This window comes from Rhinolophus hipposideros (assembly GCF_964194185.1).
Source record: "Rhinolophus hipposideros genome assembly, chromosome: 9".
NCBI lineage: Eukaryota > Metazoa > Chordata > Mammalia > Chiroptera > Rhinolophidae > Rhinolophus > Rhinolophus hipposideros.
The window spans coordinates 67,922,415-67,935,657 of NC_138055.1; the positions used below are offsets into that span (position 1 = coordinate 67,922,415).

The 13,243-nt window shown below is 41.0% G+C and overlaps 1 protein-coding gene across 1 annotated transcript in view; it reads left to right on the plus strand.

Annotated features, from left to right (window-relative positions):
• TPH2 (tryptophan hydroxylase 2) overlaps positions 1-13,243 on the plus strand; it is a 96,824-nt gene that overhangs the window by 72,479 nt on the left and 11,102 nt on the right. The window contains exon 9 of the mRNA XM_081059308.1: positions 11,988-12,083. Coding sequence (XP_080915434.1) covers positions 11,988-12,083 — 96 coding nt within the window. The remainder of the gene's footprint in view (positions 1-11,987; positions 12,084-13,243) is intronic.

Here is a 13,243-nt window from a genome sequence, read left to right on the forward strand (position 1 = left end):
GACTATCACATAAACATCCAGATTCCTGCTTCCCTTAAAGAACCCAGCCACTCTGGCAGTCAGACTGCCGCTACCCAAGGAGACAATTGGCTGGAGATGCGGTGGTGTCCTCATTTGATGGGGTACACGATCCTGAATTGGGAAGTGAAATTTCATCTTCAGTCACCTATCTGTCCTCCTTTACTGAGTAGGGGACTCTGCTAATTAGGGGAAGGGAGAGAGAGCAGAGGGATTGGCATTCTAGACAGTAGCAGTTCTCTTGGTAGCCAGAGCCAGAGAGTAAGTGTGGCAAAATAGCTTGTCATGAGATACCAGAGATGTTTCAGGTCATACCGCTCTTTACTGTCTCCTGAATGCTCACTATCCCTTACCGAGTTTATTTTGTGCCCATCAAATAATGCATCTATATAAAATATAAGTAGATTGTTGTCGTTTAAAGCAATGCTATATAGCATTTGGTTTTGTGCTTTGTAATAGAATGTTTTAACATAAACACGATGTATTTTATTCCCAACCCAGCCTCATTGGAGGTAGGCTAATTGCAGTGCTGTTTTCCGCCGGTAAGGCTCAGAAGACTTGCCTTCCTTTTATGACTGGCTGCTAGTGTATGCTCTTCACTGGCTCCCAACAGGCCTGTGCTGTGTTACCTGGCTGATCCAGGGGCCACAGGTGAGATTAAGGTACCTACCCCAGTGCAAGCCCTGGAGAGATGACTGTAGGCAAGCTAGCAGACCTGACGTATACCAAATTCAACCATTAAGGACATGGCATACGTCCTATGGGCCTGCCATGTTCAGTAACTGAGAACAGAGAGCGAACAGTGCAGTAAAGTACAAATAACATGGACACTGAGGGTCAGGCACAACCAATTTCTATCCAGCTTTATTAGCCTTAAACTTGCCCAGCTTAGTCAGCCTAAGTCTCAGTTTTGTCATCTATAAAATGGGGGATTTAGCATTGGCACATAGTAAGAATTCCATAAATGTACGTTATTCCTTTTTATTTTTTTTTCATTTTACAGACAAGAAGCCTAAGACCGAGAAAGGCTAAATAACTTTCCTAAGGTCCTGCAAATGACAGAGCCTGCCCTTGAATCTTGGTCATTCTCTCCAAAGGCAATGTGTTGAAATCACCACGTTGTGTTGTTTCACAGTGTCTGCCTTGTGGGGGTGTGAGCGTGATGTGAAGTACTTGGCATTGTGCGATAGTGTAGGTTTCAGTAATTGGCAGTGATTCTCATTAGAGACAGGGGAGCTCCACTGAGCTGAAATGCTATCTAGAGGTTCCATTACCTATGGACCCTCACTGTCACAGGGACCCCAATTCACAGGTAAATCTTTTCAGCCCCATTTACACATACAGATGGTAGTGTCGATTCTGAGTGTGAGAGATGATGATGGTAGTGGTGATGGTTAGTGACTAGAAAAGAAACATGACTTCATTAATAAAAGCTTAAAATCGAAGACAGCTCAGTGCAATGGAGCAGTGAGAATGGCTCTCCCCGCTAAACATACCTTTCTTGTCAGTTTTCAGACGTATAATCATCTTCCAGGATTCCTGTTCTTGCCTAGAAGGAAACAGGTGAGAAAGTGCCGGCTCTGTAGCCCTAATGTCTGGGAGGGTGTTGCTTTTCGTAACACGGGGATAAAAATAAAATGACCCTCTAAAGGCAGTGGTGACTACCCACAGCTTACTTGGGAGTCAGTAAAAATCTCATTTTTCATACCAGCATTCAAGAGCTGACCTTTAAAATCACCACATCTGGGGAGAATGTGTGATTTGATGCAGAACATTTTAGGGCATGCCAAAGGATGAACGGCTGAGAATGTGCTCATCAGTTTTCTTCTCCTTCAAGGAGTTCAGAACTGCTTAGGTTATAAAAGTCAGTTCTTGGGCACTTCTGAACCTATGGCAGTATTTCTTAAGTAGGTCTTCTGTGTGAAGTCGATTAAGCGCGTATATAAAGGGAATACTGATCCACGTACCTGGCATGAAAATGAAGTGTGTATGTGTGTGTGTGTGTGTGTGTGTGTGTGTGTCGTGTATGTGTGTGTGCATGTGTCCTCAGATTAAAGGCTTAGTCATTTCAAGGTAGCTAGTTACATAATAAGTTCATCAAAGGGCCATTTGGGAAAAGATGGAATTGCTTTAAAAGAAGAGGGAAACTGCGTAAATCGTTTGTTATGGAGATGTCGCACTGAGGCTGATGTACTACATGTAGGGTCCAAGGAATAATACCGATGCATATCAAAGCGGCTTTTGATTTGTGAAACTCAAAATACCTGCAGGTCCAGAAGGCATGAAAAAGAAGCCTATTTGTATTCATAATACCCTTTTCAAAGAGCCACAGATTATGTGGAAAACAGAATTGGATGGACGGTCATCTCACAGATTCATCTCCAGGAAAAAATGGTGTCTGTCTGATGTTGGGTGTCATCATTTGTTAAACGAAGGTCTGGGCAACGATGCCAAGAGCAATTCCTTGTAGCTGCTCATTCTGAGCAGTTTGGGCTGGGACGCTCGTCAGGGCCTGGATCTATCTCAGTCAGACTCCTCTAGACCCGACGTAGCACAGTTAGCATTTCCCCTGGCTGGTCTCCAGTTGGCTGCAACCTTCAGAAACAGCAAACTGAGAAACTTTCCCCTGATATGTTCTTTTTTTCTTTTTTTCTTTTTTTTTTTTTTTAATATTTTATTGGGGAAGGGGAACAGGACTTTATTCAGGAACAATGTGTACTTCCAGGATTTTTTTCCAAGTCAAGTTGTTGTCCTTTCAATCGTAGTTGTGGAGGGTGCAGCTCAGCTCCAGGTCCAGTTGCTGTTGTTAGTTGCAGGGGGCACAGCCCACCATTCCTTGTGGGAGTTAAACCAGCAACCTTGTGGTTGAGAGGACACGCTCCAACCAACTGAGCCTCCTGGGGCCTCACCCCTGACATGTTCTGATGAGGATCCAGGTGTCGGAATCGGTGGGTTTTCAGAGTTGCTGCTTATGGGAATGAAGAAGGCCAGAAGGCACTTAACCACAAGACGGCTGCCAATCAACCTTCATCCTCGCTCCTGAAGGCCTGTGAGGAGACGGGCTCCTTCCCCTTCCTCACCGGCTTGGAGAGCATTGGCTGTTGTTGAGAGGTCCAAGAGAGAGGTCCAGGGACAGATTTATTTCTGAAGCCATAAGTGAAACTGATCGGATGGCTCCAGTAGAGGGGTTTTCATCTTTTCAAAGCCTGTAATATTGGAAAATTTGCTGATGATAGTAGTTACTGGTCTGGAAGATTGGCACTGACCTGGTTGGCTTGGCCCACTGGAAAACTCTTCTTGCTTAACCGTTTCCTCCCTTCTTTCAATATTTGATGAGTACCTGCGACAGGTCAGGCAGGGTACTGGTGATCAGACATTAAACAACAATAACAAAAAAAGGTCCAGATTTCTTCATATGGTAGAAAAGACCCTCCGGGACCTAGCCCCTGCCTCCCTCATACTCATCTCTCAGTTCTCTTCCTCCCTATTGCCCACTCCTCAGGGAACGATTTGCAATTGTGCAGACTCAGGGAACTGTCCCTGACCTCAGGGACTTCAGAGGCTGGTGGAGGGGAGAGGCAAGAAGACTGACAAGTTTAGTATGGATACCTCAGTGCTCCCCTGGGGTGAGAAGAGGACCACCTAACCGGCAGAAAGCAGGAAGCAGGCAAAGGAGATGGGCGGTGACGAGAGCATTCCAGACAGAGGGACGGTGGTGTGCAAAGGCCTAGATGGGAAGCTGAAGAGAGCATAGTGAGTCCATGCAATTGCAAATAGTTCCCCAAGGGGTCGGCAATAGGGGGGAAGAGGACTGAGAGATGTCTGGAGGAGGCAGGGGCTAGGTCATGAAGGGTCTTTTTTGCCGTATGAAGAAATCTGGACCTTTATTCTAGGGCAGTGGTGCCAGTGAAGGTTTGTCACTGTGTTACCATATGGCCATTGTGACTGGCCCTTGAGCCCTGGGGGTGGAGTGTCTTACAGTGGGACTTGTCAGGGACTTAGGGGTGGACCAACTGCTTGGGTGGCACTGAAATTAAGTGAATGCTTGTCACTCCTCTTAATCCATGAGTGGGAAGCAGAGAATGAGGGATGTTTCTTTTAAAATAATACCATTAAAGCCCGATGTAAAAACTGGGAAATGTTAAATAATAAGTCATGTGGCCTCCTTTGAAATTGAGAATGCTCTTAGAGAAGCTGAAGAAGGGGCAATAAATCTGAAATGGCCAGAAGACACTTTAATAAAGTTATCCATTTATTCTCAAAACCAACCTTAAAGATATGGGAAATGGATTTAAGAAACACACAGAAAAGTCCTGACTGAAACAGTGCTGCTGAAAATTGCCTAGGTCGATGTATTCTTCAGTAAAAGTTGTTTCCTGCTGACACTTTTTTTCTCCTACGGATGGTCCTCTTATATTTGATGACCAATTTTCCACAAGGTTTGCCATAATGTTTCCTCAGAGCTTAGGTTTCACATTTTAATTCATTTGATGGCTGTTCTTAACCTAAGACAGTATATGCTGTTTCCACGATTCAGGTCATTGTATTCTAGCTGACAAGACGTTACTCAAATCCCAACCCTCCTCTTTTTCTCTAGTTGTTTTTGTCTGTTTTGGTTTGAGGAGAATCACCGGTAGAAGAGACAGTCTCTACTGGTTCAAGTGGAGCCTGTGACCTGGTACATTCAATAATTTGACTTATCTCTACCTCCCTATGACGTATATTTTGGGCTCCCATAAGTCACCCCCTCCGCCAACCCCTAGATGTTATTGTTTCCAGTAACTTTCCCACTTTCCGAAGCCCTGTCAAGAGTCCATTTACCCATCAAAATCCAACAGAAGCTTCAGATTCTTCATGTTCTGAGACAGCAAGCACTCTACAGTTTCACGACAGAGAGAAGTATGTGGTGGGTGGGATAAAAACCGCAGTTTTATTATTATTATTATTATTATTTTCATATTAGTCTGGTCTCCCCAGCCATATGACACCTTTCTTGAGCACAGATGCGTATCTTTAGCGACTTTTGTAATCTCAAGTAGAGCTTAGCACAGTAGAAGTCAATAAACGTAACTTAAAAACATGTATTTCGATGTTATGACTTGCCAAGAGCTATGGTGATTTTCATTTAGAGACGGGTGGTAGAGTCTAGATACCCAGGTGGAGCTACATTTGCATGAGGCATTTGGACAGTGGTAGTTGGAATATATGCAGTGACTAGACCCCAAATCTGGGAACCTGAGGCGTGGCTTCCTTTTGCCAAGGGGAGACTTCAAAGACATGGTGTGAGTGGTCTGTGGTTACAGAGCTGCTGTAGCTCTGGGACTGCAGATGACTAGTGTCTTCCAGCTCTGAGTTTCTAGCATTTCTTATACTTTTATTTTACACGGAACTAGCCCAGGGCAAAATAATGAAGCCACAACTCCCCACGTCTCCCCTTCTGCTATCTCTGGAAGCTCATCCCAGGACACTCTTCCGGTCAGGAAGCCTTGCTCTGCAAACCGAGCATTGGGGTCATCATTGCACCTAATGGGATCTGGCTTTATGTGTGACTCTTGAGAGTTTTTGTAGTTTAAATGGTCAAAGAAACAACCACAGAAATTGATGTCTGGTGGGAAGTTTCCTGTTTTGTGCCATTTGAGCGATGGCTTAAGCAAGGCAGCTTCTATTTTCACTTCTGTTTCCCAATTTTTGTTGATTTGTATTGCCTTAATATTTCTATCCCAACGCTTTCTGTTTAGCTATCAAATTTCACTCCTGTTCCAATTCTATTAATCATTTGTAATTTAATCAACATTAAGGGAAATTTGGCCAAAAGTGAGAAGATACTTGTTGCTTGTAAACTAAGTTTTGATGTAGCAAAAAGTCAAACTCTAATATCTCGGGATGTGTGGTAGAAGGGTGAGTGGAAAGGTGACCTAGAATGGTTAAACAATTAAGTGTATTCTTTCACATGCCAGCTGTTCAAACTAAGACAGAAAAATGTTATAGAAAATACGATGAAAGCAAGACGGTGAAATACAGAACGCTTTTCACGTGTTTTTATCTGCATTTTATCACAGGTACAGACATCTGATGTCAGGGCATCTTTGAACGGCATTCTTTCCTTATGGGATTGATCCTTTTGTTATGACATGAGCACCACGCAGAACAGGTGCTTGTTAGACTTGTGTGGCGCAGAGTTCTGGAGGCCCCAGCTTTAGAGGCATTGAGTCTGTATTTGCTAGATAATGAAGGGTAGTGGTGGGAAGGGCAGGAGGCATGGAGCCTGGAAGGGGGCTGGGGCCATGTGAGTGGCCGGAGGTACTTTGGGAGTTGGGGGAATAGCTCTGTATGCTCATCCTGGAAGCATTTCAGTATTTCAGCACCAGGAACTGCTGTGCCACTGTGACTGGCTGATAGTGGTCATGCACCCACAGTGCACTTGTTGCTGAGTTTGACATTAGGAAATGAGCTTGACTCCTAGCTCTCCCAGCCAGGAGTTGTGGAATCTGGGCAAATCATTTGCATGTTGAGCTGCAATTTTCCCATCTATTCAATGGAAATAATAATAGCTGCTCTGTCTCAAGTTAGTAGCAAGATAATTTTAGAGTTAGATGTATATGAACCACTTTACTAAATTGGGAAGTCTTCTGGCTAACTCTCTTTATTATCGTGATGATTTAGCATCATCATAAAATTCTGTTGTTTAGTGATAAGTTCAAATGTGGACGTGTTTAGGGTTGTTTACCCAAATATTACATTACTGTGCTTCTTGAGTTGTTAGGTCTGCTTTTGTGTGTGTTTTTCTTGTGCCCTTCTTACGGTATGGGCTTGGAAGCTACATAAGCAAACTTTGTTTGCACAGTGTACGGATAAGGATAAATAGGATCGGAGTGAGGGCCTGAAGGATTCTTTTATATGTAAAGTAAATCAAATGTAGCGTATGACTTTTTGTTATGTTTAGTACATCTTAGGGCTTTTTCAAACTCTCTTTGCTAGCTTCTTGCTTTGGGCCTGTGTCCTGGCTATGTGGATAAAGGAATTATAGATGTGGAATGATGTGTGTGAATATGTTAAAATATATACTACCAGTAAGTAGAGGTCAAATTTTTAGTGAAGGTGGTAGAGAAAATACATCCCTCATTCACTCATTCACTCCCTCAGGCATTTATTAAATGACTTGTGTAGCCCCTTTCTTGAAGAAAGGACACCTAGGCTTCCTCAGAAGTTTGTATGTATTTTTTTAATCCAGTCTAAGAATATAGCATGACTCTCAGGAAGAGGTTATAGCATTATTTCCTGGGATGCAGAGAATGGGGGAAATGGGAAGCAAAAGGACCCTTTTTTTGTAAATTTCTTTTCCATCAAGAGTTCTTAAAAAAAAAATAAGTTCATTTCTTTAACGGGAATATGTGCCCAAGCAAGAGCTTCAGGTGCCTAACACCAAACATAAGAAGGCTGTTACATGGTGTGCTTCTGTATATCACCATGGGGGACCAGTGTGTATTTTGTTGGTGTGTTCACTCTCCACGGACTTTGTTCCCGCAAGCTGTGACTACTGCCCATCTGGCTAGGCTAGAACTTTGGCAAGAGTGGTATACTACCAGTAGTGATCTGAAGATGGCAGCATTGGGCGACCTATCTCATTTTCCTCGGCACGCATTCTGTGGAGCTGGTCCTGTAGCTTATTCCATAGCAGTGTTTGAATTTCAGATTGTCACTCAGAATTTCTTCTGCTTAATGACTATATGTATGTAAATGACTCTGCTTTTATTTTGTGGAAGAGGTCAGATCTATCATTCCTGTTTTGATTTTCAGCTAATGATTCTATGCAATTATATTCAAATAAAATATTTATAAATAATTACATATAATTAGTGGTGTGCAAAATTTGGAATTCATGCATGTCAGCTTTGATGAAAAGTACCCTTCAATTTGGGAGGTGTTAGTCTCAGTATTATTATTTGTTTTTGTTTGAAAGACATTAGTGGCCAAGAATCTGCAATTCTCTTATTGGTGTTCTTATAAGGTTCAGGATTTTATTTCCCTGTTATTGTTTATTTGTTTTTTAAATAATAGGTAGGATATTTAGTTGGTAAATCTCTAGGGAATATATTATAGATTCACATCTGGAGAATCCTCTGAGTAAAACAAATGATATTTTCTTAAAAATTTCGGAAGCAATTAGTTATCCTTGAATTCTGAAGGTCTTTAAGGGGTCATCCAGTGCCTCTCTAAGCAGGCTTTGCGTTTAAAACCAGACAGAGGAAATATGCAGTTGCCCCCTCATCCCCATTAGTGATTGTGACCAGGGCACTCTGCCTTTTGAGGTCTCCACTGGTATTGAAAACAGAAAGAGAAAAATTATCCTGAGCAAGTCCGTTATTCAAGTTTTGCCTACACCTGAGGTTCAGGGGCATTTTGCCATTTCTCTTTATCTGTTAGCCACACATGGAGCTGCAAATGGAAAACTGTTTCAGAGCAAAAGGACTGATTCTCGGGGGAAAGTGGGCTGTAGAAACTGCACTGAGGCACCTTCCTTGGTTGAGGATAACAGGAAACCAAAGGGAAAGGTAGATAGGGAATGAGCAGATGGAGCTGTGTAAGGCCAGAGTTTCTGGAAGGACTCCCAGGAAAGAGATGGGGCCAGAGAGCATTCTGAGTGGAGGGAAGGAGTCTGCACACAGGGCCTCTTTCCTCTGAGGTTGCCCGTATTCTAGAAGCACACGGACTAGAGATACACTGATAGATTTAGCCTTGAATCTTTAGATGAATTAATGCAGACTTTTAAATTTTCCTTAAAATAGGATGGGATGCCAAGCTAAGTGAAGACCGTGTATATGAAGCATCAGAGTTTCTCAGAGGCTCCCTCAGCTTGTTTTGATTTAGGTTGTAACCATGATCATGCCTTGTGTACGCTGATATAGCATAAGGAAAATCAAAGATGCTCTTCACAGGCTGACCTAAATGCTCTCATGACTGGCTCCATATGTGTATTTTGGAGGCTTTAGAACATGACAGCACATTTTCCCATAAGCTCTTCTTATGCAATGTTAAGGCTTCAAGGATTTCCAGTCATGTGCTATCAATGCAATATAAATTAGAGAAATCAGCAGAAGACACACTAAGAAGATGCTGTGGGAGTCTGCTTTTCCTTTTTGAGATATCTCTTTGTCCATTTTTTGATCGTAAGGGAAAAATCATGTGTCTGTTAATCTTTTACCTAGAAACTTTAAAGTGTGACAATCAAGCTCTTTAAAATACTGAGCTCTAGATCTCTTAAATATCACCATCTAGACTGGTTCTGGGTAAATCACGTCATCTCCTTAAACTTGAGTTTTCCTTTTGGTAAAATAGGAGGCTGAACTTCCAGTCTTACTGTTGTAGGACTGTGTGATCACTTCTCTTTATTGTGTCCAGCATTCTGTAACGTTTTTTGGAAGACAGACTTGAGGGCTATATTTTAATTTTTCAAAACAGATTCATGTCTCTTATTTTGTTTTTTCTCATTAGGCCTCTGACATGGACTTCTCCCAATCTCCTGCCACCCCTGGTCCAAGTCATGTTCTAAGTCAGTCAACTCTCTTGTTTCTTGGCTGCCACTTCCTTCTGGCGGGTCTCTCTGCTTTCACTATTACCTCTCTATGGTCTATTCTTTATCCAGCACCAGCATGATTTTTTTGAAAACTAAATCAGACATGTTTGTCTCTGGCCTAAAACTTTTCAATGACTGCCCTTTTTTCTTGGAAAGACAAATATATTCCTGCCTCAGGGCCTTTGCACATCCTCTGCTGGGAACGCTCTTTCCCCTAGGTCTTCAAGCAGATTGTAGCTTAAATATTACTCCCTCAGAGAGATCTTCCCTGACCTCTCCATCTAAAATAGCCATGTATTCTGCTTAATATTACCATTACATGGTTTTATTGTTTGTATAGCATATTTGACTTGAAGTTATCCTGCGTATTGATTTTTGTTGTTATTATTGCCTGTCTCATCTCAGTATAGTACGTATACTTTCTGGGATCGGGGACTTGTTCATTGTATATCCTTATCAACTAAGGCATAGTCTGGCATACGTGTATAACAGGTGCTCAAGGAGTGTTTGTAGAATAAAGGAATGAATGAGTGGATGTCATGGGCAGGAAAACCACATGCTAGAGAGGTTGTGGTCACATAACTAATTACAAACAGCTCATGCCTTCTTATGTGTTTCTTTCCTCCAGGTCATGCTGCCAGACAACAAGCCTAACTTAGAGATAGTTCTATCGTTCACTATTTATTTATTCACCAAATATGTATGGAGCTCTTATTATGTTTCAGACATTATTCTATATAGTGGTTCTCAAGCAGGAGTGATGTTGCTCCCCTGGGAACATTTTTCAATGTCTAGTGACATTTTTGGTTGTTAAAACTGGTCTGGGGCGCTCTATTGGCGTCTAGTAAGTAGAGGCCAGGAATGCTGCTAAACATTCCAAAACGTACAGGACAGCCCCCCGACAGAGAATTGGTCAGCCTAAAATGTCAGTAGTACTGAGCTTGGGAAGCCCTGCTCCAGATGAACAGACAGATACCTGCTCTCATGGAGTTTACAGTGTAGAGGGGGAAAACAGATGACAAACAGTACATACCACACAGAAAGAAATGGAAAACCGTGTCAAAAGAGTGGTGTAATGGAAAAAGCAAGAAAAGTCAGAACAGAGTAAGGAATTCTGGTGGGCACAGGGTGATGGGGGTGGGAAGGGCTGTAATTTTAGTTTCCTTGGGAGGTGAACTAGGAAAGGAAATTTTTCCTCTGGAGGTTCAACTCCACGACCTGGATTGGCCCGGGGGATTGGCCCGCTCAAGGTCAGATCATCTTCACACAGTGAAAAAATACAAAACCCTCCTGAACCAAGGGGTATCTTAATCTCCAAATAAAAATAGAGTCAACTGCCACGGGCTAGAAATAAGTACTATTTTCTGCCTTTTCAGGAGTGTTCAAATTCTCTTCCTCAACACCTTCAGGACTCTATCATCACTAATACAGGGGAGTGTTAATTTGATGCAAGTTTTATTGCTCATTGTCAGTTTCTCACTTTTCACTCAGAGCAAAATGGTGTGATTTCAGCCTCTCTCAAGAGCATTGTGAGTTTTTTGTTTTTGGTGATACAAAGGTTTCTGTCTGTCTAGGTTGGTTTCCTAAACTCAACAGAAATCAGTGTAGACTTTAGTATCTTGGGAAAGCTGTAGTCGTTGATGCTGATAAAACTCAAGTCAGTGAAATGGTTCTTACTATATATATTTATCTATATGTATATACACACATACATTGTATATGTATGTGCATGTGTACACATAGATAGACATTTAAGATCTCGCTAAAAGTATAATATTGAAATTGTGGTTTTGGTAGTTTGATAGGCATGTACTTGCTTTCTTAGTCTCTCTCTTGTTTCTTTACCAAGCATTGGCACCTAGTAGGCATGCAACAAATATTTATTAAGTGAATAAACAAACTGCAAAAATCAGTTTGGGATTATTAGGTTGCAAGTTACTTTTTCACATTGCATGAACTTATTTATGTCACTGAACTACAGCTTGGTAAATATTGTAGCATATTCTTATGGCATTATCTCTGTGACATATTCATTCATTTCTAAATTGGCATTTTACTATTTTTAAAATTATTGCAGGGGATATGAAATTATTGCAGGGGATATGCAGGGGATATGACTCATGGGATTTCTGAATCTAAGAAGCGTCAGACTTTTAATAGTTAATAACTTTTCTGTATGCCTTTAACCTAGGGAGGGACTATTAAGCAAGAAAATAGATTTTTCTTTATTAAATATTTAAATAAATATTTTTGATTCGAATGTATTTAAATTGACATTGTTGAAGAAATTATGCACAGTGCACCATTTTACTTTGGGTGCCATTTTATTCTATGGAAGAATTTGTTGACCAGTTCACTGGATGTCTGTTGATTCTTTCTTTATTTTTTTTTTCAGTGCTATTTCTTCACAATTGAGTTTGGCCTTTGCAAGCAAGAAGGGCAGCTGCGAGCATATGGAGCAGGACTACTTTCCTCCATTGGAGAATTAAAGGTATGAAGCTGTGAATGAAAGTATCCTTCCCAAGCAAACTGGTTCAAGGTCATGAAAATATTGATTTGTTTGTCTGTGCATTTCTACTTGCAGATAGTCCATAAATATTTAACACAGAGTATTTGGCACCTCAGTGTGGGTGCTGACCTAACTTTTTGCACTTCTGAAAATGGGTCATACCTTTCTGGGTTTGTGGTGTGACTCAAATGGATGAGCAGCCATGTGCACAGTCAACAGGAATGACAAATGTATGCTCAAATGTTGGCTAACAAATGACTGTCCTAAATTTAGTGCTGAGAAGTGGACAATGAGCTAACAGTGATCCTACTGATTAAATTTCCTTGTAAGGCTGGCTATGGCTCCCATGGACTCCCCGGCATTTATTTCTTAGAGAGAAATTTGAGATGATTTTAACTTCTTCAAAATTAATTTGTGTTAAAACATTTGTGGACATACACAATTTGGGAAAAAGAAACCCAAATAAACAGATGATCTGAGAGGTATCTATTATGTGTAGTAATGCTTAAGGAATGCTATCTTTTACCTTAAAATACTGTAAAATGATCATTTATTCAGAAGGGGCCTGGGGCATCTGATAATTTAAATACTCTGGTCACTTAAGAATTACTATCTGCACCAAGTTTTGTACAGCAAGTTTTGATGAATTTAGAATGTGATGTGATATATAATCTGGAAATGGTTCTGAAAATTTAATCTTTCTTTGATTATTTAGATTAAGATCAGGATTATGGACTATCTTAAGGTTTTTATTTAGAGTATTGATTATCGTTATATTGTTGGGAAATATATGGCAATTAGAACTTTTTGGCTATTTCTATTCTTGAAAGATGTAATTTGACTGTAATTTTATAAAGTCCTCTCACTTGATGACTTCATTCATTCATTCCCCAAACATTTGGTTGAGCACCTTCTATTTGCCATTTACTGTGCCAGTCACTGGGGGATACAAATACAAATAATAATGATGAAGAATAAGAATAAGAAACAAATAACAGCTACTTCAATGGACATTTAAAGAAACCTTACTATTTTTAGGTGCTTTAGACATATAAACCCACTTAATTCTCCTAACAACCCAATGAGATATACAATATTATCATCACCGATGAGAAAAACTGAGGACAATAAAGAATCTGCCC